General features: G+C 44.7%; 1 protein-coding gene and 1 long non-coding RNA gene across 3 annotated transcripts; both read right to left on the bottom strand.

Moving 5' to 3' along the window:
• Nucleotides 1-802: 802 nt before the first annotated feature.
• KLF6 (KLF transcription factor 6) lies at nt 803-13826 on the bottom strand. Its single transcript, XM_083405651.1, has 4 exons — nt 12993-13826; nt 9261-9840; nt 6018-6141; nt 803-4572 (listed from the first exon to the last, which is right to left on the bottom strand). Exons 1-4 carry the CDS (start codon nt 13092-13094, stop codon nt 4521-4523), a joined length of 858 nt encoding a protein of 285 aa, XP_083261777.1. The 5' UTR covers nt 13095-13826; the 3' UTR covers nt 803-4520.
• Nucleotides 13827-20984: 7158 nt separating this feature from the next.
• LOC310660689 lies at nt 20985-26187 on the bottom strand. Of its 2 annotated transcripts, XR_014503605.1 has the most exons (3): nt 25788-26187; nt 23418-24261; nt 20985-22728 (listed from the first exon to the last, which is right to left on the bottom strand). It is a non-coding gene; the product is annotated as an uncharacterized lncRNA (long non-coding RNA). The 2 variants fall into 2 exon arrangements; XR_014503606.1 differs by lacking the exon at nt 23418-24261.
• Between the last annotated feature and the right edge of the window lie 218 nt (nt 26188-26405).

Below are 26405 nucleotides of genomic sequence, written 5' to 3'. Positions count from 1 at the left end.
TATAGCAACTGGACCTTCAGTTGTCTAAAGTTATGAAATGGGACTCACAATAGAGGGCCTATAATTGCGAGAAAAGAAGCACACTTCTCTCCCGCATCATTTTCATCGCCTTCTATATACAGATGCAGGTGGCGCTGTGGGTAAAACCTCAGCGCCTAGGGCTTGCCGATCGCATGGTCAGCGGTTCGAATCCCCACAGCGGGGTGAGCTCCCGTCGTTCGGTCCCAGCTCCTGCCCATCTAGCAGTTCGAAAGCACCCCTAGGTGCAAGTAGATAAATAGGGACCGCTTTCTAGAGGGAAGGTAAACAGCGTTTCCGTGTGCTGCGCTGGTGCTGGCTCGCCAGAGCAGCTTCATCACGTTGGCCATGTGACCCGGAAGTGTCTGCAGACAGCGCTGGCCCTCGGCCTCTTAAGTGAGATGGGCGCACAACCCTAGAGTCGGACACGACTGGCCTGTACGGGCAGGGGTACCTTTACCTTTATATACAGATGCAGAACCTGTATGTTCAATGCACTTCACGTTTTTTGCTGAGTGACTACAATTGGGGCACATGGAGCAGATTTATGTATATTGCATTGAAGGAAGTATAAGTGGGTTAGATGAATTCTCATTTGGCAAAGCTTAGCTCCTTGCCTTGACCAGGCAAGCCTAGCTAAAGCACTTTTAAGAACCATTGCCATCCCATCCCATTGCCAAGCAAATGCAGTGTTCCCAGTGAATGAGGGGCAACTCTAGATAATGGAAATTCTGTTACCACTTTTAATTCCACTGAAGCAAAACCAAAGAAAGAGACCCAAAAATGCTGATAAGAATTTTTTTTTATGTTATTCCAATAAAAAATACATTCATACAGAAATATAACAATCTTGCAAAAAACAATTTCAAATAAAATCTTGTAAAACAATTTTTTTTTACAAAAATCTTACAAAGAGATTCTTTAGATAACAGGGTGCTTCCAAAAAACAAACGAACAAAAAAAGGAAAAAAGAAAGAAAGAAAGAAATTTTACGAATAGAAATTCTCTTCTGAAATTTCAAGCAATTTTTTTTCTCTCTGCTTTATTGAGGCTCAGTTATCACCTGAACAAAATGTACTTGTTTAAACTTACAAAACTGACAGGCATAATTTGACGTATGGCACACAGCCCCCCCATTCCAAAACCGTTTCGATGCTTCACAATCAAGAAAAGCTAATGCAGGGGGATTTATTAAATTTCCATGTTTTTCTCCTTGAGCATTAATAGAGTTATTATGCTTCAGCAGAAAGCATTGCAAAATAGGTAAACAAAAAACCCGCCCCTGAAATACCCCCAAACAAATAGAAAAACCCTTCTTAATCGCCTTGTTCCACTTGTGATGATCCTGATAAACATACAGGTATAGACCTCCCATTTTTACTATGGAGAATGCTCCATGTATGAAATGTTTCTCTCACTATAGCTGCAAGGAAGTCCCTCAAAAGGGAAAAAAGAAAAAAGAGCAAGGCAGATCCTACATGCATGAAGCTCCACATGTAACATAAGAGCCCTACAGATTGTAGACAATATAAACCTTTTTCCTAGGGCATATTTACTTTTTGCTTTTTTAAAAGTGCACACTCAAGTATATAAAAATTGAACACAATACAAAAGGGGCAGGCCTGTGTGTTCCTTAGAATTGGATAAATTAGTGTCTAATGTGTTCTAGAGAACTATTTAACCTTCGCCACCAGTTCCTGGAAAAGCTGCCCGAAACAGCAAGAAATGGGCTATCACTGTGGTTTGTGGGTAAGTACAGCACTGCTGGGGAAGGCAGTTCTGAAACTCACTGACTTAACTTCTAGGGGATGGCTGCATCTAAGCTCTCTCATGAAAACCATATTGCGCCTTCAGCTGAAATGTAAATACCCAAAGTAACAAAGCAATAATCAAGGAGCTCATTCCTGGATCTTCTCAATAAGCTTCTAGACAGAAGCCAAAGGGGTGGATTTGGGTTGGAGGGTTTTTGCTGCTGTTGTTGTTGCCTCCTGCTAGAATTATCAACTGCTAAATGTGGCACAGGAGGTGAAGACCCCATTGTCCTCCAGATGCCATGCAACCACAACTCTCATCAGCCCCTGCCAGAATGATCAACAGTCAGGGATTGTCAGAGTTGTGGTTCAACGACATCAGAGACCAAAGGTTCCCCACCTCTGATGTAGCGCTTCCAGATGATGTGGAAACATGTCACTAAGTGAGCTCAGCCCTCAAGGTGATGTACCAAATCAGTGCCCTTTGGGACAGATGGAGAGCCAGCCAGACACCAGCAGAAAGTTGGTTGGAAGGTCCAGTTGGGACAAGAGGGGCAGTCTTGGGACTTTGCCAAGGTAAAAGAGAAATGGCAGGCTCATTTGTCTGGAGAGAGAGAACCTGATTCAGAAAGCTGCCAAGTTGCATTGAAAGATGCCCAATCCCGCAGTAGCCTCAGGAAAAGGTTCCGATTTGGTCCATTCGCTTGACAGTCGGGGATTTTTGAGCTCACAAGTGCCCCCCCCCCCCCGACACAGAAGCAAATGCAGTCCAGCTTTCTCTTCGCAAGAATCGCTTGCACCCATCAGAGCCTCTCTTCCACCCCCAGGCTGCTGCCCAAACACTTTTAAAAGTAGTCTGCAAGCCAATAATAATATTTTTTTAAAAAATGTTTTTATGTGTTTAGTGACCACCACTTGTTTGCTTCCTTTACAAAACTTAAAGAAAAGCAGAGGACTTTTTACGGGCTGCCATATTTCACAGGAAAGAACTCAATTCTTTCCTTGAAAAATATATATTATCCATACATACACACACACAAACACACAGTGCTTACAAATACTATACAAACAAATATATACACCCAAGAAACTTTCTGCCCGCTTGGTAACTTTTTTTTGTTTTGTTTTGCTTTTTTCTATTTTAATAAAGAGAGTGTTTTATTTTAGTATTAACCAAGAGAAAGCTTGATATAAAGACATGGAACTTGTGCCATTTTAAGCAAATGATTATTTTTGTAATGCTCCTACACTTTTAAAAAGGGAGGAATTGTAACATTTTGAGGTACATGGGAAAGGGAGGTTCAGGGTGCATGTTCTGTACACATATTACTGGTTGTGCAAGGATGTATAAACAGGGATTTTCAAGGTGGCAGAACGGGTCATATTATTCCATGGGGTTTTTAAAAGGAAAGGTGTAATATTGTATTGACATGTCCAAAGATGCTTTTCTACATGGAAAAAAACCCTGAAGATCAGCCTATGCTTTCCTCCACCTCTTCATAATTTACATTTGATACAGTACAAATGTCAGGTGACAAGAGAGCCTTAATGAAGCACAAATCACCCATACCCCTGTATAAGACCTCTTGCGAGAAGAGATCGCTTTTGCATAAGGCACCATTATTAAGGTCAACAGTGCATTAACAGCTAGAAAACCAGAAATTAAGAGACCTCAAGGCATAAATAAAAGAGAAGAGGAACAAAAAAACAAAACCCCAACATAGCTGCATGAGAATTTTCTTTTCTTTTCTTAAAAAATATTACAGTTTCTAACCTACAGTGGTTTTATCCACCCAACAGGACAAAAAAATAAAAAAATAAAAATCCAGGATCTGTATGTTATGTAACATTAAACCAATTGCATTGTAGCAGCTTTTTAACTGGAATTGAGAGAGGGGGAGAGAAAACAAAAGAAATACCTGCAAGTCCTGATTAAAGAATGGAAAAGCATATAGTTCCCCAGAACCATGCAATAATCTTTGTATTATAATGAAAAAGTTATAGGTTGTGTTATATTGTAAATACACAGCTTATACAATGGATTACAAATGAGCTCTGTAGCAAGTAAAACAAGCTACTTGACACATTGCACATTTAAGAGCTGGACCAGACACCAAAAGCTCCTCTCACACAGGATAGGGGCCCCTCCCTCCATTCTGGTGTCCCGACTCGCCACCCCCTCCCCTCCATCTTCCCCTCCCTCTTTCTTTTTCTTCCTTTTTTTTTTTAAAGGTGCAGACACCCCTTTCGCCCCGCCCCTTGGAAATGATTGATCGCTCCTTTCTTGCGGCATACTCCTCACATACGCAAATGATTCCCCCGCCCTCCCCCATTCAGCTGACTTTTCCTCTCTCTCTCTCGCTTACGGTTATAAAACAACCACGAGGAACGAAACGGAAGGAAAATGAAACAAACAAACAAAAAGTATTCATGTGCCTCAGCATACAGTCGCCCAGTACGATCCTCAATAACATACAGTCGTCCAATCATTAACATTCTCAGTGCACGTGCTCACGGCAGAAGGCGTAGAAGGTTGGGTGCCAGCGTACGAGACCCACAACCGTGCGGTCGCTATGCCGTTTCCTTACATGACTTGTTTAGCCCTCTGAAGACCTTCCAAGGAAGAGAGGCCCTGGAGGCAACTGGGTTAGGGTGCAAAATGGCATGCTTTGGCTGGAACACGCATCCCTTCTTTCAAGGCTGGTTGACCTCGAAGCCTCTTAGCCCACAGGATTCGACCTCTTCACCCACTCAGAGATGCCTCTTCATGTGCAGGGCCAGGTGGTCGGACCTGGAGAAACACCTGTCAACGGAGAAGAGGGGAGAATTTTGAGGACTATCTTCCTATAGGTGAGTGAATCGGGTTAGACCAGGAGGAGTTAGCATGGCTTCCTCCAGATGTTGCAAGACTATGACTCTGCTTGTCCGATTCCACTGGCCATGCTGGACTGATCCGAGTTAATATTCCAATAACATCCGTATGGCACCACATTGGGGACTGCTGTGGTAGGTTATGAGGCCCTATAGGTCCATCCGAGAGACACAGAATTTGATTTGGGAGACCCAAGTGCAAAGCCCTTTGGAATCCTATTGTACCCCAGCCTTACTATCATCAGTTGCAACGGAGGCAAATATTACAGAGCACCTTTACGGAGCATACTTAAAACAAAAGCGACATGCAGAATTAACTCCACTGCAATCTGTGTGACTTAGAATGGTTCGTGCAACCTTGGGCAGAGAGATAGGTTGTCAAGTAGGTGAACAGAGGAACAGAATGGTCACTCCGCCACTTGGCCAGAATGCAAAATGCTGTGTCAAAGCAAAGTGTGCGGAGTGGCACCACAGTCACGTTCTCGGTCATTCACTAATCGGGCTGACATTCATATCCTGAAAGGAGCTTGGAATGGGATGCAAGGGTCACAGCAACCCCATGAGACAGACTAGGCTCATCTTAATCGATCCAAGCGAGCATCCTGCAAGAATCTTAGCCTAAGTTCACAGCACCTGCTAAAATAACTCTTTGCAATCCTTTTCCAATAACTCATTTTGACAGAAGGCTGGTGCAAAAGAGACCCAAACGAAGATGGCTAAGAAAGAGCTATTTCTTAGAAGACATAAACTGTCTTGGAAGTTTTGGAGGAAAGGGAAGGTGACTCACAGAATACTAGGTGTTGGGAGAGAGACCACCACGGGGACCAAGTCCGCCTCTTTATAATGTGACCATTGCTACACCATAGCAACCCAACCCAACCCTTCCAAGACGTTCATTGAAAGAGACCCTACAGACTGCTCCTCCTCCTGTCAGCTTCTTCCGCTTTCCTCCTGATCTCAGCCTCAGAAGTCACTCTATTATTTAACCTGTATCCATGCAGACACTATCTAAAATGCATTAACTTCAATCCACTTAATTCTGGGAGTATTTCCACTGGAATTTCAAGTAGGCTGTTCTGAAATATGTAACTGGAAACGTTTTTCCTTTAAGCAGAGGCAGAATTGATTCACCTGATCAGACTTATTTCTCTCTCTTTTTGCACTGTTAGAACTAAAAAGCTACACTGTTGCTGATCACTGAAGCTGGATGCTTCCTTTGAAAAGCTCCGGTGCAATGGGATAAAGCTGATACTTGATGAAACTGCCTGCGCCTTGGTGGCTTCATCAATGTGGAGGGCTTAAGTCATTGCTTCCCATGGAAGCACCGGGGAGGAGGGAGGTGCAGGGGTTATTAAAAGAGAGTGTCCATTCACGTACCTGTCACAGTGACTACATTTAAAAGGCTTGGCACCCGTGTGCTTTCTGAAGTGTCTGGTTAACTCATCACTCCTCGCAAAACGCCACTCACACCCTTCCCATGAGCATCTGTAAGGCTTTTCTCCTGCAAATAAAACATACCAAAGATTATTAACCGTCCGTTTCTCTCTCCAAGCAAAGATGAATATTGATTCATTTGTTTTTAACATAGGAAATAAGGCCACTCAATTTAATTCACAACAGCACACTAAGTACTTCCGAGAACGCTGATGGAGAATTTAGATGTTTCTGAGCTGACAGCTTTGCTGCAACAGCAAAACATCAAGCCTTGACTGGAAAACATGCCAGTAATGTAAGCCTTGTGCAGCTGCATCCTAGGAATTCTCTGAGTGTTTAGAATAGAGGCTTGTAAAATCACCACTAACCTGGTCACCTAGGGCGAATAAGAACTGCCTCCAAATGCCCAGATTGTTATAGAAGTTGGTTCTCTATATCTTTTAGGCTCAAAACAACTGATATAGAGCTTGGAGGTCTGATATATGCTTGGAGGTCTCCTGCGCTAGTAGCTTTTGTGGACTTCCTAGGTTAAACACAATAGCAGCAAATTATGGGTTGCACGCTCCAAATTTTACTCATAGACTAAACCCACTGAAAACAATGGAGTCGAGTTAGTTAGGCCTAATTTGCACCCATGGATTTAATAGGTCTTCTCCAAGTATAACTTAAGCACATACAACCCAATATATAGTGGGTTCACCTATTAGATACATAGGTTAGGCCTATCAATATTGGATGGTAATGAGAAACCTAACCTACAAATTTGGGGCCATTCAAAGGGGAGAATTATTATTAACCATTATTAAGCCAGAATGTTTGGATGCCAGCCTCAATCCTGACAATATGGGAAAGCAAGTCTTAGACCAGGCATCCCCAAACTCGGCCCTCCAGATGTTTTAGGGCTATCATTCCCATCATCACTGACCACTGGTCCTGTTAGCTAGGGATGATGGGAGTTGTAGTCCCAAAACATCTGGAGGGCCGAGTTTGGGGATGCCTGTCTTAGACTCTCCCAAGGTTCCATTCCATGTCTTTCTATCGCTCTAGAAATCTAGCGAGTGTGAAAATGTCTGTCCCCGAATTGTGAAGCTGTAATTGCTTTGCCCACCTTCCCCATGACTACATAGGTCAAAGTGGGCTAGGGTAGGGTGCGGGGAGCAGAGAAAAAACAACAACACAGAATTTCCCAATCCTTTGTCATTCAGGTGTTTTAGACTGCCAGGCCCCAGTGAGCATGGTCAACCATCAGGGATGATGAGACTTGTTGTCCAAAACACATGGAGAGCAGCAGGTTGGGAAAGGCTAGAGTGGAGAGCAAAACCACCTTCAGCAGCAGATCATAAAAATGCATTCTGGTCCAGAGATTCTGGTTATAAGATTCTATGGCTTAACACTATTTGTTTGATTTCTGCAGAATAACGGGCATATGAGAGGTAAGCTCTCCCTTGCTCACCAGGCTGCGGAAGCATAGAACAGATCCATCTTTTTTTGTATTCCCCTCTTCAAATGGTGAAAAGAACATCTTTGAAGAGGAGACCTCTAAGCTGTTTGTCTCAAGGTGCAGAATCTCGCTCTGCACCTTGAGCTGGAGATTGGTATGCCAGCCAGCGGCTCTGCACATCTAACCACAGTCATCAAGCACTCTAGAATATTAATGTCAAAAAGCAACTACTTTCACTATAAAAAATTTATAGAAACCCTGGAGTGCCTGCCCGCTTCAAATCCTTTCAAGTTAAGCTAGGGAACTGGGTTTTGTTTTGTTTAAATCTAGGTTTCATACTAGTAAAATCCTGTTTGCTTAGTGTTAGCAAAACCACATGATAATGAAACGCTCTTAAAGTCCGCCATTGTCTTTATGATCATAAACATCTCTCTCAAAAGATCATTTTACTTCTGTCAATGCACACACAGCTAGCTTGAGGCAAGTCCAGCAATTAAGGGAACTAGTTACTCTTCTGCTATTAAATGAATCAATGAGGAATCTGTACTTCAGAATCAGGACAAAAATCTCCAATTTCTGAGAAATGTTTCCATTTCCTTTTGCTGTTGCTGAGTTTCAAAGCTAGTTCTCTGTTGTTGTTGTTTGTTGTTTTTGAGGGATTCCCTCCAACTCCGTGGAAAAACAATTTAACAATTGTGCATCTTCTCAAGCACCAGCTAATTACAAAACAGGAACCAAACATGTGCAAGAGAGAGAAAAGTTAACTAGCCTCATCCAAGCTTTACACATAGAAGTTTGCAACTGGCTAATGCAGAACAAAAATGAGGAAGTGATGCCTTGCATTTTGGAAACCTCAGCTGTTATTGCATCATCTGATGGCCCCAAGCTCTTGCTCCAGAAATTGCGTAACATTATGACACTATTAGCATCAAGGGTTTTCCTTACAGTTATCACCAACCAAAGTCAGACATGAAGCTAAATCCAGATGGGTTGCCTAGAATAAGGGACAAAAACTTCTGCTGAACTGTAGACCAGAGATGGGGAACCTATGGCCTTCCAGATATTGATGAACTACAACTCCCATCATCTCTGGTCACGGGTCATGCTGGCTGGGGCTGATAGGACATGGGAGTCCAGCAAACATCTGGAGGAACCATATGCTCTCCATGTCTGCCAGCCCTAATAATGGCATCCTGGTGCATAGTTCTGCTGGGCATGGACAGCAAGGGAAGGGGAAGAGAAAGAGGATGATGCTGTCATTGAGAACCAGCCAGCAGCTGAAGTATTAAGCAGAAGTCCTATAGAAATCATATGTGATGGTGAACACCATTAGCCTGCCACATCTTAGGGCCCAAGCCATGGAAGGTTTGACACACATCCTAGTAAGAGAAAGCTACCTGCCAGTGCTATAGGAACAGGAAGCAAATGGGGTCCCCCTTATTACTTTTATATCCTGCCTTTCTTCCATGATGGAACTGTAAACAGTGTTCCCAGAAGGCCTCCTAGCTCACTGCTGACTGGTCACAGACCTTCTTAACTGCACCAAAGACTCCATATCTTGTGGCTTCAGATCACAGCCAAGTGGGATGAGACAAGGTGTGCTTGAACCCACGTATGAACAAACAGCTGAGGCCACCCTAGCATGCCCCAGTTTTGTTTTTTTCCATGGAAAACACAAAGTGACCACTATTTGGCCACTCAACCCAAGACCAGATGTTTGGATCACCCAGTGGAGAAGATCTCACCTGTATGGGTACGTTGATGTGCTTTCAGATGTGAACTTTTGGTGTAAACCTTTCTGCACCCATTGAACTGACACCTGTGGATCCGCCGCCTCCCATCCGGAGAGGCATCGCCGTTCACTGGGGCACCCTTTTCTGCAGTCTTTCCACCACTACCAGTACGAATTTTGCCCGGCGAATGCAATTCACCAGGCGCAGAATTCCACGGTTGGGAAGAAGCTTCCTTCCCCAACTCAGGGGAGGAAGGAGGAGTCGACGTGACAGATGAACTCAAGTTTCCTGTACTGGTCAAGCCCAAGACATCACTAATGGGATCAGATGTAAATTTTGTTGTAGGCGAAAGTTCCTCAGAGCTGTCGGAAGATTCACTGCTGATGTCAGAATTCAAGCTGTTAGTCTCTAAACTCTGAGTCTTTACGCTTTCCTCCTTTGGAACACACGTGGCCTTCTGTTCAGATTCCTCCTTTTTCTCACGCGCCAAAATAATTTTGGTCCACAGATCCTCTTGACTGTCAAATTTTATCTCAGAGGCAGATACGTAGCAAGGCTCGCTCTGAAGGTATCGTTCCAGCTCTAAGCACGTCTACAAAAAATGAAACACAAGAAATTAAAATTAAATCTCTTTTTATAAAAAAGAAAAGTGCAAAGCTTTAGAAGCCATTCTCCAGAAACATCAACCAAACCATGTGTGTGCAAAGGATAGGGTGTTTATTTCTGGTTGCTAGGCTCCCTTAAAGTAATAGGCCACTCAACCCTCATTTAATGACTGTTACAGTAAACAATGCAGTTCCCAAGAACTGGGCTGGAGTTCAAACACACATAGAAAGAGTTCAAATCCACCTACATTTTCCAGCCATTACTCTTATTGTGTGAGCTGAAAAATCATCTCCTAGAAAGGAGATGTTCAATGGGTTGGCTTGGAAGTGACTCTGTTCTCACCCCAACCTCCCAGTTTTAATCAGGCCTTTCTACACTTTCCAGTATTTTATTAAGTAAGAGGGCTTCCAAGTGAATTGTGTGATCTCCGCAGAAAGTTGTCAAGCTAGACTTCCACCGAGCTGACAGCATCAGCGCTCTGAACTCAAGAAACATGTGCGGTTGCGGCAAAGTCATGATCCATATTCGGGGGAACCCACCAAGCCAGCCCATTTCCTGCAGATGAAAACTCAGCCTAAGGGAGACGTTCAAAGAATGCCAGTTCTTCCAAGCACACTGGCATGAGTTTTGCGTAACTTGGAACAATTCTGGTAGAAATGATAGCGGCCTAAGGAATTTCGGTGAACAAAACCTTTCAGAATGATAATGCGATGCTGAGAAGAAGAAGAAGAAGAAAGTTTGAGAAAATGGGATTGCAGGGAAAGCGGTCAAAGGAGAAATACAACTTTTCGAGGTCCTGCTGGGAGCCCCACATTGAAGAATTTTATCTACTGGCCAAGAGCACAACCGTATGAGTCATCTCCCTATTTCTTTCACTCAATGCCAAAAGAGACTTCCTTTTAAAATCCTGAACTTCTGCCAAGAAAGTACACGGTTCAGACAGACATGCAACGGGCCATGTAGAATAAAATGAAATAAAGTAAGCTATCCTCCCTGCTGCAATAGGAGACAAGCAACCCTCTGAGTGACACAAATGTGTTTCCAAATTCCTAACAAACTAAAGAGAACTTTGGAAGAAATGCAAGCATTTATCTCTCTCTTTTTTTGGGGGGGGGGTGTCTATCAGTGCACACTTCATTTCCCCTTCACTATCATCCCCATAATTAAAGAGCAGCATGTTAATGGAATTAAATATATAAGGGGGTTGTGTGTGTGTTTATGGGCAAATATATCAGACTCCATAGTTACCTTATTTTAAGCAGGAACCCCCCTCCCCATAAGCAAAGCTGACTCCAAAAGCAAATGTCACTCTCTTAAGTGTCAACTTAATGGGAGTTTCTGTCACAGTATGTTGCTGATTTTTACACTTCTCCCCCATCTGTTTAGGCTCTACTCCTAAGCACACTTACCTGGGAGTAAGGACCACTACTGACCTATGGGGCTTGTTTCAGAGTAAGCATGCCTAGGTTTTGACTGACCATTTCTCCCCTCTTGTTAACTGAAGGTTGGGCCAAAAAGTGGGAGAGACTGCAAGCTTAATCAATATTTATCGGTTTCTCTATAATTAGGGAACTGATTTGCAGTGCACTTCAAAAATAAAACAAGACGCATCATTTCTATAAGGAAACAGGAAGGGAATTGACAGAAAGGGGCAGGTTCAAATTTCTGATTCAGGGTGGATTTAAAATTCCCCCATTATGCAAATCAGCCTGAAGGACTGGCCTGAAGCTCCGAAGGAGGTTTTGAAATTATTCAAAAGGCTACAGTGGGATCCATATCTAGCTCTGGGTTAAAATCCCCGAAATGCCTGAAGGAAAAACTATTTAGATCAATTTCATTTCCATACTGTTGGTGCTGCCTTGGAAAGAAAAAAGAAAGAAGGGGGGATGGAGGGGGGAATTGGAAATGGGGAATTTCAAAACATGCACAAGGTTTCAACCTTCTTGATAGGTTCTCAGGCTTTACAAACAAAACCTCCAGACTGATTTGATCTGGGTACTCAGCTGGGCTTAAAGAGAGAGAGAGAGAGAAGGAGCAAATATCAGAGCTAGGGGAAGAGGCAAGTAAGTAAACACTCTCTCTTCACTTACACCCCCCCTCCAAGGGGGGGGGGAAATCCAAGACAATGCAAAAACAATCTTGTTTCCAAGCAAACCAATTACTTGTACTAACAAACAAGCGCACCCCCCCCCAAGAAAAGAAAAAAAACCCATGTCCATTAAAGGCAACAAGCCTCCCTCTTTCCCTCCGCTAGGAAGACTCACAGCAATTAAAAAGGGGGGGAGGAGAAGCAAAACAGTATCATTGTCATATGACTGACAACTCAAGAGGGGGGGTGGCGGGTAAGACAGAGGGGAAAATAATAATAATAATAATTAATGGTTAACATGCAGCAGGGAGTTAGAAGGTTGGCAATTCTGCTAAGGAAAATAATACGGGGGGGGGGGAAGATTATTTTTAAAAAATCCAATTTCCAACCATTTCTCTCCCTTCCCCCCCAAAAAAAGTGGGGGTGTAAAAAAACACCAAAAAACCCGGTGGAAATGAAAGACAGTTTGGATGACAAGACCCAGTTGTAGTGTTTGGATCTGCTTCAAGGCGGGGGAGGGGGGAGAAAGAGGAGAGAGAACTTTGCCAGGAACTAGATCAAGCAAAATGCAAAACGCAGGACTTGCGGATTTATGCTATTTATTTTTTGTGTGGCAACATTTCGCTTCAGCGGTTGTTGTTTTGATGGCACACACACACACACACACACACACAGAGAGAGAGAGAGAGAGAGAGAGAGAGAGAGAGAGAGAGAGAGAGAAGCAGGACAGGCATTCAGAAATACACCAGCCACTTTCCAGAAGCTGTGACAGCGGCGCTGGGCATAAACAGCACTTCTCCCGGTAGCGAGCAAAAACAAGCATGCACGGCATAAAAAAACCCAGAAAGCAGATATAACAAACAGTGTTGCACAGCAGCCCAAACAAACACACTTGCTTGAAACAATAACGTTACTATTTTAAAAAAAAATTAAAAAAAAGATTCCTGCAGGAAGCCTTCCTAAAAGGCAAGCCTCTAACCTCGTTTATCAGTGTTGCTCCGAATTAAAAGCAACGTTTGCCCAGCACAAGCAGATATCCTTCGGTTTACCTGTTGCCAATATTCCTCCAGAGATGGTAAAGCGGAGAAGTAACCAGTGTCGTGGACAATTTGGAGTTCCTGAAAGATGCTACACATTGGAAGCACATCCATGGTTGTTGTTTTTTTGTTTTTGTTTTTGTTTTCAAGGGGAAGGGGGGAAAAGAAGTTGCAACAAATAAACCCTCCACGGGGTCAACGTCCGATTGCAATGTGTCTCGTCGTAAGGAAGAAGAAAAAGCACAAGTATCAACACCGCTACAGATGTTTCTCAGCTGCTACCGCTGCCGCTGTCGTCGGTAGTCGTGATGGCAGGTGATGGCGAGAGAAATACGACCAGCTATTTACAAAGTCCCACTTCCTCCTCCTCCTCCTCCAGAGGGAAAGACGGCCACAAAGAAGAAGACAGGTTTGTTTTTTTCCTCTTTCAAAAATAAAAATAATTATATATTAAATTCCTCTTCGGCAGTTCAGATGCAAAGGGTATTTTTTTTAAATATAATAATAATAAAGCAAAAGTTTCATGCAAAGTTTAATTGCACAGCAATATCAAGGTATGGATATATATATACATAGATCTATTTATATATATATATATATCTCTTGCAGTCTCCAAAATGCAGCTGCTGCTGGTAAATCTTGCTTTCCACTCCTGGGGTTCTCTCCAGAAGATACTTGCTCAGGAGCCTACTCAATATTTGCAAACACTGAGATGACTGCGAATGTAACCCCCAGCAAAACTTCCCTATTCAAAGAGCTCTCCTTGGCCACAACCTCCTCCTCTTTCTACTCCCCTCCTCCTTCTACTCCCTCCCTCTTTTCGGCTCCCCCCTCCCTCGCGCTCCCAGCTACTCTCGCCCCGCCCCCTTTACTCCTTCTCCTCCACCCCCCCTCCCTCCGCCACCTCGTGATCCCATTACGCCGGCTCCGAGCGCTGCCCAATCTCGAACAACAAAACTCGTTACACCGCGTTCCAATGATGTCAGAGGAGCCCAATGGGCGCCCGCGACGCATCCCGGCTCCTCCTGGCGTGACCGAACCTCTCCGTGACGCCGCGCCCGATTGGGCCGATTCGAAATTCGAGCCGCCCTGATTGGCCGGCCGCGCGGCAGGCTATTTTTAGAAGGGTATATAATGCCGGGGAGCCTGTTTTAGAGAAGCGACTCGGAGCGAGAAGGGGAACGTTTTGCTTGTTGTTTGCGGTTGCTAGAGAAGGAGAGGGGAGGAGGGGAGGTTGCAGTGCTGAGCGTGGCGTCCGGGGGCGCTGCTGAGCCGCGCAGGAATAGCAGAGGAAAGCTGAATCGCCTTAGACGTTGCAACAAGCTTTTTACCAAGGGAAACTGGGAGGGGGGGGTTGTCATTACACGTGGGTAACGTTTTCTTACGTGCATTGTCTCCCGTGCATTCCCCACAATGCAACAGAATTCTGCTCCTGGCGTTCAGCGGTGCAGTTTGCAGGAGAAATCGATTCCCCTAGCCCGAAAAAAAATAAATGGTTTCAACTTTAATGCGTGCTTACTCGGAGGAAAGTCGCACCGAATTCAAAAGGGTTTTTTCCGATTTGCCAGCAAGCGAAGGCTTGGAGAGTGTAAGCCTCGCTGAATGCGCGGGGACTTGCGCTTAGCGGGGCTGCACTGTAAATGGATATTGCAGCGCTGCTTAACTAATGCTGGCTTCTGTCAGGAGATTATTTGCTACACAGCAGCCCCTTAACTGCTTTAGGAAAAACGGAGCTGTAATGGATGGTGATGGTGGTTTCTTTAAAAAAGAAATCTAGTTTTGCATTTGCCACCCCCAGCTCTGCTAACTCTATGTGCCCTAACCCTTGTGAATTTCGTTTCTTCAGTTTCATGGTGGTTTCGTTCGTTCAGGAAGTGCTTCCCATGAAAGCACCTGGAAGCGTAAAAAAATATATATCTAAAACCATTTATATATATTTAAAAAATAATTACACCCCATGTAATGTTTGCCTCTACAAAAAAAGAATTACATACATGGAAGCAACTTCAAATCCATTAAAGAGACTGACTGACAGAAAAATCTCCACTTAGAAGAAAGCATTCCTCGCAGGGTTGTTGTGAGGAGAACCAGACATCCCATTTTGAGCTTCATGGAGGATGGGTGGGGTAAAAAGGTAATAATTAACCCCAGGGATTTATTTATTGCATTTCATAGAATTGTATAGTCGGAAGGGACCCAGAGGTTTTCTAGTCCAGCTCCTTGCAATGCAGAATTCAGAGATAAATAATGGGATGGGATGATGGGAGTTGTAGTTCAATAGCACCTGCCAAGCCAAAGGTTTCTACACCAGCTGTATCTCAATCACCAAATGACTGCCCTCCTACAGTGCTCCATTTGACCAAATGAGGTTGCTGTGGACCTCAGAGTTAAAATAGAGATTTCTAGCAAACCAACAATATGTTCTCATCTACCTGTCACCAGTTATGGGGTCAGCTGTCTTGCTTTTCATCTTCCCTGCCTCAACTTCTCAATTGTTCAAAAAAATGTAGATATATTTAACCATGTCTACTCAGAAGAAAACCCTATTGAGCTCAGTGGCGCTTACTCCCATGTAAGTAGGGTTGACATTGTGGGCTAAGACCTCAGCGCTGATCCCACTTACCTGGAAGTACGCCCTGTTGAATTAAGCAGGACTTACTCCTGAGTAGCAGTTCAAAAGCACGAAGTGCAAGTAGATAAATAGGTACCGCTCTGGCGGGAAGGTAAACGGCGTTTCCGTGCGCTGCTCTGGTTCTCCAAAAGCGACTTAGTCATGCTGGCCACATGACCTGGAAGCTGTACACTGGCTCCCTCGGCCAATAAAGCGAGATGAGCGCCACAACCCCAGAGTCGGTCGCGACTGGACCTAATGGTCAGGGGTCCCTTTACCTTTTTACTCCTGCGTAGACATGACAGGGATTGCTCTAACTACCAGGGGTCTGATTTTCCCCTACTGAAGTGAACTGCCAAATGTCAGGTCTGGGTAAAAGACCTGGGTCAAAAGCAGATCCTCATGATTTTTTCACAAGATGTCACCATAATAATAATAATAACTCATAATAAGCACTATCTCTTTTGTGAATGGATTTTATACAAATAAATAGTGTGACCGCACTTGGAATATTGTGTACAGTTCTAGTTATAATACTTCAAAAAAGATAGCATAGAGCTGGAAATGATGCAGAAAAGGACCCTCAGTGTTTGGTTTAAAAAGATTTTACACACCGCTGTCTCTGAGAAACTTAACTCGTTTGCTGAGACTTTCATGAGCCACAGCCAAATCAATGGGTTATGCAGCAACATGGTGGATGTTTATAATTTATATCAAGAGACACACACATGACTGGCAAGTTCCCACACAATTTCATTTTATTTGACTATGCACCAAAACTCAATGTCCTTTACCCCTTGGTACTTCTGTGGTGCTGATAATTTGCTACCCATGACTACATTGCTAATTTCCCGTGCTGTTTCCATATTTTGAGTCATATTTTATTATTGTTATTATTTCAGAGCTTAAATGGCATGCCATTGTCCTGGTATATAATATCCTGGAATTTATGTAAAAGTTAATCTGATTGATTAATAAAGGGAGGGGGGATGTTGGAATCATTTCCCAGTAAAGGAAGGTTATAGCAGCATTAACCAATCCAGATGTCCTCTTTTACTGAGCATTTATCAGGATTTGTCCCCGTGATGTTATCCGTGCTAATATATGATTCTCCCTTCAATACTGTTTTTGCCTGTTTATACTGTTTATCTGGATGCAAGAAGTCTCAGGGCATAAACTTCCAAGAGTGATTTCTTATTTGCAATGTTTTGAAAAAGGAAAAACTATTTGGTTATTGGGGCACAGTGGATTGCTTCCTTTATTGATGAGGCCATCACAGCTATTACTATCCATGTTTGCCTCAGTTGTGTCCCCAGCTTGCTAAGGACACAACTGGAGTCCTGATCATTTATAAATGAGATGGGGTGGGATGCACATGATCCTATATCTCATTGCTATGGAAACTTGTAGATCTGCAGAACTAGCACTTTTGCAAGTGCAACATAATGTGTGTTCTGCACTTCTGAGAAATCAGACTTTTAGTATGACAGCTCTTAACCTCTGCAACTCTCTGCCTTTTGATATTAGACAAGCGCCATGGTTGTAAGTGGTTGCATGTTAAAAACTTTTTTGTTTGGACTGGGCTCAGATTTTAAATTTTATTATGTCCATTTGTTTGCTGTATTGACTTATCTGTATTGCGATAATTTTATCCAATTGTATCCAACAAAGACATTAGTGCAAGGACTTCTGCCTATGCAACAGTGCTTCGTCTCCGCACATCACCCCCAAAATCTGTTCTGGTTTCCCCCCCTGATTCTCTAGAGCAGATTTGTGGGAGAGGGACATGCAGCCACAGGAAAGGCAGAGAAAGTCCTATTGAGCAGGTGGAACTCATTTAGAGTCTAAACCTCTCAGGGAAACGCAATGATTAAGCAGCATATAAATCTTGTAGAATAAAATAATACTGGAAAAGTAGGGCTCTGGATTGCACTGGGGAAACTATGTTGTATTCTGTGTTCTGTCTTGATGACCATAATGGCTCAGGTGGGGAGGAAAAGGTCACATGTTAAGGCATCCTTAAGAAAATACCAATAGCTTGGGGGGGGGGGTGAGGAGAAAGATTTTTTTCAGTTTGCGTTTAATAGCAAATTGACCGAATTCTCACTTTGTAAAACAGTGTGTGAACTGAAACACAGCCTTCCTTTGAAATTCACCCTTCTTAAAATTTTGCAGTTAAGTTATCCAACCAAGGGGGACACGGGTGGCGCTGTGGGTAAAAGCCTCAGCGCCTAGGGCTTGCTGAGCGAAAGGTCGGCGGTTCGAATCCCCGCGGCGGGGTGCACTCCCGTTGTTCGGTCCCAGCGCCTGCCAACCTAGCAGTTCGAAAGCACCTCCGGGTGCAAGTAGATAAATAGGGACCGCTTACTAGCGGGAAGGTAAACGGCGTTTCCGTGTGTGGCTCTGGCTCGCCGGAGCAGCGATGTCACGCTGGCCACGTGACCCGGAAGTGTCTTCGGACAGCGCTGGCCCTCGGCCTCTTTGAGTGAGATGGGCGCACAACCCTAGAGTCTGTCAAGACTGGCCTGTACGGGCAGGGGTACCTTTACCTTTACCTTTTTATCCAACCAAGTGATGTGTATAAAAATGCACAAAGTGTGCATATATTCATGAAAATAATGCAAAAAAATACTTTGTTAGGGGAAATTGCTTTGCACAAAATTTGTGGATGTTAGGGTAAAATTGCAGCGAAATGCTGAGGAATTTTCATGAAGGCTTTTTTTTAGGTAACTGATGTGCTAACGTGGAGAACCGACCTTAAGACAGTAAAAATGAGAAACCGAAATTGACATATTCTCTCATCCCTTGAAAGGCGCATTGCTACTGGGATTGCTGTCTTAGGCCCCCCCTTTCTAGTATGTGGCAGCTTCCCCCAGTGTCCTTCAGCAATGTCCTGGCCAAAATAAATTGGAAAAGATGGACAGTCTGCTGACATACCCCCAGCTTCAAACCTCTGTGCTCTGAAGATTTGGGAGGTCTACCTCCCTCGAGAGCTAAGCTGCTTGCATTCTGCAGCGGTGCCAGTCTCCCAGTAATCCCCAAAGGCAAACGACTGGTTGTTATGTGAGTGTATTTGGTTATGGAAATGTCTCCCTCTGTCCCACAGCAGCTTGTAACAAAGGTGTTTGCATATCGGCGGTATCATAGTAATTATTACTACTTTGGCTCTTGGTCCTGCAAGTAGTCCCAACAGAGAGTTATCACCAGCGGTGAGACAACATGATTTATTGCCGCCGTCCACAACAACAACAAACTGCATGGATGTGTATAAGAAAGCTTTGAAACGCTGGGGCAGGGTTAAAACATTTGGAAGTAAATGCCATAGGAGACATGGCGTCTATGAAACCCAGTGGGATAGTTAGGCCCAGAACTGAGAAATAGAGAGGTGGGTGTTCTGTCTTGCAGGGCTGTGATGTTTTCTCTGTCCGCTGTGATTTGTGGAGCATCATCTGATCCTAAAAAATAAATTGCACCTGGTTTCGATCACATAGATGTTCAAACCGCACCAGGAGTTACCCAAATACCTGTTTAGCAGAGCTGATTATTCTCCGCTAGAGCCTTTATTGGTGATGATAGATTTGCTCCCATTATTCAGGCCCCACCATGCTTGAGAGGCTGCTCAGCTAGCATTGTTGTGACAACAATTGACAGAAATTTTATTGGATTTTTTCTCGTGCATATTTCCTGGGTTCAGCACTATCTGTGGAAGCATACACAATATCTGTGCTTAGGTAAGGGGACCCCTGACTGTTGCGCTCATCTCACTTTATTGGCTGAGGGAGCCGGCGTACAGCTTCCGGGTCATGTGGCCGGCATGACTAAGCCGCTTCTGGCGAACCAGAGCAGTGCACGGAAACGCCGTTTACCTTCCCGCCAGAGCAGTACCTATTTATCTACTTGCACTTTGAAGTGCTTTCGAATTGCTAGGTTGGCAGGAGCAGGGACCAAGCAATAGGAGCTCACCCTGTCGCAGGTATTTGAACCACCGACCTTCTGGGCTCCCTAGGCTCTGTGGTTTAGACCACAGCGCCACCCGCGTCCCAACATCTGTGCTTAGGAGTGCCTTTTATCATCTTAGATTGCATGCTGTCTCAATAATCCATGTGTTGGTCACAGCCAAGTTAGACTACTGTAATGCACTGTATTCAGTGCTGCCTTCAAAGATGATGTGGAAACGCCAACTAGAGCACAATGCAGTCCCTTTTGATCCTTTGTGTTTTAATGGCCCATCAGCCAGACTTTTATCTCAACAAAGGAGACTAGCCTGGTGTAATTAGCTTTTGACACTTGATGATTCCAGGGGAATAGAAGTGTCTAGTACAGGGGTGGCCAACTCCCAAGTGACTGTGGTCTACTTACAGAATTAAAAACTGGCAGTGATCTACCCCCTGTTTTTTGGGGGGGGGTTCAGGTCAAAGTTGTTGAGCTTTTTTATGGAGGAGCCCTATTTTTTAAGAGTTTTGGGGGGGAAAGAGGAACCAACAAATCGCTGGGGAAATAGCCACGCTGAGTAAACGCCATCTTCCATTCTTCAGATTGTGCAACAATGGAGGAGGGGGTAAAATCCCAGGAATTTAGTGGTGTCTAGCACCCACAAACTCCTAATACTAGCTATAACATTTTCCCCTTTTGGCAAAAGTGGATGAAATTTACAGGTACAAGAACGCCTCCAGAGGGGATGAATCCTACAAAATTGCAGACAATAAAGCTCAGGAGCTTTGGGTGGGGAAAATAAAAGAGATTCACGCTCTTCCATAATCCCTTATGTGGGATTATTCTCCACACAGATAGTTTTTTGAGGATTCAGCTAAGTGGTCCTCTACCCACATTCTGTAGCAGTAAAGTACCGGAAAGATTGTACCATGCATTTTGTGAGAAAAATCATGTAAATAACACAGATGGAGTCCAGGGATAAAATAAATCTTAATCACTGAGGGCACTGGACAAAAACAGTGCACAATTTGAGGAGAGAGCAATTTGAGGAGAGTTTTTCAGATTTCAGGCCTTGTATTTAGCAGGGGGACACTAAAACATACAGAGGTAAAAACTCCCTCTGAATTACGCAGCCAATAAGAGCATATTGTACTTCACTAGGGCACTCTGCACTCTGCAAATCAAGACTTCCACCCTCCTTTGGGTTATGCTTGCAGCCTGACACATAATGGCACAAATTTGTGACTAAATCTATGCAATTACATAATTCTTATACTCTGCTGCCTGCTTCACAAAGGAATTAAAGTTATGCTAATATGCACCGGGTTACTCCGAGTTCCAGGTCTTGCATGCACAGAACTAAACAGTAATTCTGCTGTGGGTGGGGCCACCATGTAAGTGCTTATGAATCACGACAAACTACTGCCCTGAGCAGTCCCAGCCCAAGGAGGACAAACGGCTGGTAGTTTAATTTTTTATTGACAAAATACAGTCTTGCGGTAGCTCCTAAGGTGCACAGAACACACAAACGCTTCTGGCGACGAAATAGCTGCTGGCATCCCCTCCCCAAACTTGTACTCTGAGCTGGACTATTGGAGCAACAGCACAGCCACTCCTTCACCCAAGCTTATGTACCTTTGTCTGATGGGGTGAACACAAGGGACCTGTGACGACTTCTATGCAGTAGTTGCGACTGTCAGGGATTGGCTGGACAAAGAGGAGTGGTGGGAGGCACCAGTCAGGGACCCCTCGTGGGAAACCCCAGAGGAGGGTGGCTCCGAGCCAGGGGATTGGTGAAGGGACATGAAGGAGAGGTCAGAGGGAGAAGAGGGAGGGGCTGGAGGCTGCAGGGGCAACAGGCTTTAGTGAGCAGGGAGAGCCCGTGACAGGGAGCAGTTCAGACCCAGAGGCTGGAGCAGAGGAGGAGGCTCAAGAGGCTGCTGCAGAATCCATGGATTCTCCCCCTGCTGCTGTGACAAGCTCCTCTCCTCGCTGGTGTCCAAGAACATGCAGAATATTGAGAGCAGAACAGAGTCCAGAGGTGCACAGATGTCATTTGAGACTGCTTTGGAAACATACAGGAGAGGTGAAGCCTTAGAAAGGGTGGAAGGCAGGGACCTTCAGTCCTGGCAACTGCTCCCCAGGGGCAAGACCTACTGGGAAGTGTTGCTGAGTTGTTTGTCATTTCCTTGAATAAAGAGTTAACTTCACTGACAACGGAGCCCTGCGTCTTTCGTGCTGACCTCAGTGGCTCTAGCCCTGACAGCTGCAGTGCCAGTCTCTTCAGGCCCCTCCTGGTCCTGGGGGACAGCAGAGGGGACAGAGGGGGTTCTACTGCCCACCCCCTGGCACTATATTTTCCTCCATTCATTGTGTGTCCTGTTCTTCCTCCTACCTTGGCTCCTTCCCCACATCTTGCACCCATCCCTGATCCTGTCATGCTCAGACTATTCCCTTGCCTCCAGCCCCCTAGCTCCTGCCTCATGGGAGGTACAAACCCCATAAATTGCTGTCCCCTTCCCTGGGTCAGCCTCTGGCCTTGCAGCCTTTGCCACCTGTTCCTTGGCACCCTGCCAGCCCCTGACGACTACCAAGATCTAATTTTATATCTATTCAGCGTTGAAGACATTTAATTTACGAGTCCCCAGGAAAATTGCCTGGGTGTTCTGATGCTCCTTGACTCTTTCAACAGCTGTACGTATAGTTCATAATTGCTAGAAAACAGTATGGTCCCTGATTCATAGGTAGGAAAAGAACTCCACGTTTTTACATAATCTTGTATTATGTGGCATAGAGAAATGTTCTAGAGAAGGAACTCTGTCTGCTTTCTTGAATTCGATGCCTTAGTCCAATTTTACTCGGTTTTCCTCAATACCTCAAAGCACCTATGGACTTACAGTTAAAGTGTACAAACATGGTACTCACAAGAAGGTGTTTGGGGAGATGTGTTTTGCACTGTGTACAGTTCCAGTTTTACTATGAAACCTATGAAAACCTAAATCTGGGGTGAGATGGGAATTTTGCAGCAGAATACATGCATCCAGCCAGGAACCTCTGCAAAATGTCATGTCCTAAGGCCAGAATATGAATATTGGGGCCTATAGCAGAACTTTGCTAGATGTTTGAAACTTTCAGACGTCCTTTAAGGCAGGGGTGGTGAGCCTGTGGTTCTTAAGCGTCAGGAGCCGGAGTGCAGGAGTAAGTCTGTAATAAAATACCCAGTGTCAGCAAAGTTAACTTTTTAGTCAAAGAAACCAAATCAGTGGAGGCCTAGTGTTCACAGCAACGCTTCCCAGTAGGTCTTGCCCCAATGAGGCATTGTGAGGACCGAAGGTCCTTGCTTTCCCACCACACTCTATGGCTTCTATGGTTTATTTTAAAGTTATTGTGACTTTTTATATCGGATCTGATTGTTACTTATTAATGTTTGATGTTTTATTATTATTTGTGTGTGTGTGTTGGAAGTCGCCCAGAGTGGCTGGGGCAACCCAGCCAGATGGGCGGGGTATAAATAGAACATTATTATTATTATTCCCCAGTTCCTCCCCCAGTAGCCTAAGGCTCCATAGTCTTGTCTCTTTTTCCTCTGCCCTCTACATTTTTCTCTGTATTCTGGGAGGCCTGGGTAGGAGGGGAGCTGGTTGCAGCAGGAGGGGGAAATTCCCTGGATTCTTCAGCAGCCTATCTCATCTCTGTTTTCCTGGCTCCCTCCTCCCCTGCCTCTGAGACTGGACTGCTCTCTTCCCCAGCCTCTTCCTGCTCACTAAACACTGTTGCCTCTTCAGCTTCCAACACCACCTCCTCCCAGTCTGCTCCCTCTGACCACTCATCACCACCAGTCCCCTAGCTCTGAGCCTTCTTTCCCTGGGGGTTCCCCAGCTGCTGCCTCCCACCATTCCTCTGCATCCAGCCAGTCCATGATATCAAGATGCCATTGAACTACAACCCCCTTCATCCCAGATGTTGGCTGGGGCTAAAGAGTCTGTGTCCAAAAACATCTGGGGGGGCTTTACGATGCAATGGACTTTACGATGCAATGGACTAACACAGGTTGTTGTGATGCATTTGTTAGGACTTTGAATTGGGATGAAACGTGTCTTTGATCGTTGCTCAGGGTCAACAGGGTTATTATCCCTTGCTTCTGTGGAAGTTATGCACTGGAGATTGCTAGGCGGAGATGTGTATTATCTTAAAATAATTTGTCTGAATCAATCCACTGAAAGGAGGGCAAAGACTTGAGCACACATGTCCCGAAACACCCTCACCAGAGTTCATTCTGGCAATCCTGCAAGGCAGAGAGAGTCTGGAAGGTGAAGAGAACTGATTTGACATGTGGGCAGATAAACGGTGATATGCTCTACTTGTCTGAGACAAGAGGGGAAAGTCCGTGAATTGAGATGATGATGGTGACCAGGTTCACCCTGCAAAGAATGTTGGTGACGTACTGCTGAGTCGTTCCTGTCAATGACGCCGGTGAGACAATGGAATGATTGGCTGGGAGCAGTTGTGAAATCGTCAATACTGGGAAGCAGTCCAGGCAAGACAGGACAGGGAAGTCAAGGAGAGTCTCAGGAAACTGGCGGCGATTAATGCACCGACAGCCCTGTTGTAAAACTGTTAATGTGACTGCCCATGCAATCCCTCCGGTCACTCAGCTCATCTTTCCGTTTTGCATTTGATGGACTCGGCAACCAGCTGCGGTGTTGATCCATGTGATTTAAGAACACGAGAAGAGCCCTGCTGGATCAAACCAAAGGGTTGTCTGGTCCAGCAACACAGGAAGCTACTGTATATCGAGTCAGCCCATTGGTTCGCCTGGCTCAGTATGGCCCATGCTGATTGGCAGTGGCTATTTTGGGTGGGAAATGCCAGGACTGAAGCTGAGACCTTCTGCATGCAAATGAGATACTCTACCACTGTGGTCCTCCCTACAGCAGCCAATCACATGCCTCAGGAAAACCAACAAACAGGAAGGCAATAGCCCAGCCCCGCTGTTGATCTCTCATGCTGCCTCTGGTCCTGAATCCCACTCCCTTGCCTCAGAGGTCCTTAGCAGGAGCTGTTGCCCGGCAGCTGCCAATAGCTGGTAAGGAAAGATTGGCCTCCATCATGGGCAGAGAGCCAGCTGCCCCTTGCCTTAGAGATCACTGATGGGCTTTCCTTCCTACCAAGGGCTGGCGCTAAGGAAGACCAAGGATGGGGGTACACAATGCTACCTGAATATCTATCTCTACCACCGTAAAGATGCCATGTTCTTCCTGTTCCTGATGCTGTGACTAAGATTTTCCTTGCGAGAATATTTTCTAAGCCACTTACATTTCTCTCAGGAGAAATATAAGCATGCTAAAATAATGGAATAATAAAAGTGTGCAGCTTGAGTCATCATGCCCACAGTGAAGGTTTTCTAATTCATGCTAATAGAACAAGCAGCTCTACTGGGGAGGTTTGTTAAGGCTGCCATACGTCCGGATTTTCCTGGACATTACCGGGATTTCAAAGGCGGAATTGACTTACGGGGGGGGGGACCTCAGCAACTTTTGGGGTGTCCTGGTTTTTTACTTTTTGAAATAAGGTTTGTGGAAATGCTCTGTGTATATCCACCAGGACCCTATATTTATTTTAGTTTTAAAAGCAGTTTGAGGGCTTAATTTTTTTTGGGGGGGGGACCCCAATGTAATGTGTGTGTGTGTGTAATCATACACACAGAAAATATAAAACAACAATGAAAATAAAAGCAGGGGTATGTAAATAATACAGGTAGTGAGGTTGTGAAAGAGATATTTGCCCTGAGAGTCCGCATATTAGATGGTCAGCTGTATTGTAGTTTAGAGGTTCAAAACACTGCTCAGCCATAAAGCTTTACTGGGCAACTTTGAGGGCCAGTTTCTGTCTTTTGGTCTAGCCTACCTTACAGGGTTGTTGTGAGGATGGAAGAGTAAAAACCATGTATGCTGCTCTGATCTCCTTGGGAGATATAAGTGTAAGGTTCAAGAGAACAGTCTTATGCATGTCTGCTCACAAGTACACAGGAACATAAGAAACTGCCTCCTGTCGGTACTGAAACCCCATTGACATCAATGGGACTTATTATCAGGATAGGATAGCATTGTAGCCTCAATGCATTCATTTTTGAAGACTGGGGATTTGAGGGAATTGTCTAACCTCTGGAGCAATTGATCGATGCATTGCAGACCATCACTCCTTTCTTCTAGAGAGTTTTTTTCTGCCGCCACTCTTTTCAGTCGGGACGGCATGATTCTTACCTGCTACTGTCAAAAACCTTCTGTGAGCAAAGGCGAAGCTGTCTGTTTCCTTGCCCAAAGCTGTCACCTGCCTTCATCAGATGTAGGTCTTCCCCGAATCCTTTTTTTCTTTGAAGAAAATCTGTCAAAGGCTTGATTGGCAGGTGGAGATCCACAGCCGGCATTTATCGAGCTGGGCACACCTACGCACACACAATGCTTCAGGAGAAATTACTGTTTTCAAGAGCTGCACAATTAGTTTTATACTTTGTATTGGTGAAGTTGAGTCTTTCCCTCTCTCCCTCTGTTCGTGCATAAAATCATCATTTGACCTTAATTTTGAGAGGCATGATAGAGAAATAAATATGATTCGTTGAACGATGAATAGTGTGCCGTGTTACTTGTGCTTAAGGAGCCGGGGAGGGGGGATATATCTTACCAGCTGATGTTTTTCTGTTTCCATCTGATGGAATTTACAGTAGCTCAGTCACACGTCTGTCCTTAAAGATTGCTGAATGCTTTGGAAGAGAGCACAGGCACACTGAACCACGCTGTTCTGAGATGATTCCATTTATATGGATTTGCTGGTTTGCTTCTTTTTGTGTGTGTGACTACATTATTTTTATAGCCAGGAACATT

This window comes from Podarcis tiliguerta (assembly GCF_965153285.1).
Source record: "Podarcis tiliguerta genome assembly, chromosome: 12".
Lineage (NCBI taxonomy): Eukaryota > Metazoa > Chordata > Lepidosauria > Squamata > Lacertidae > Podarcis > Podarcis tiliguerta.
The sequence above is the reverse complement of the archived record's forward strand: the minus strand, read 5'-3'. Positions and strand labels throughout refer to the sequence as shown.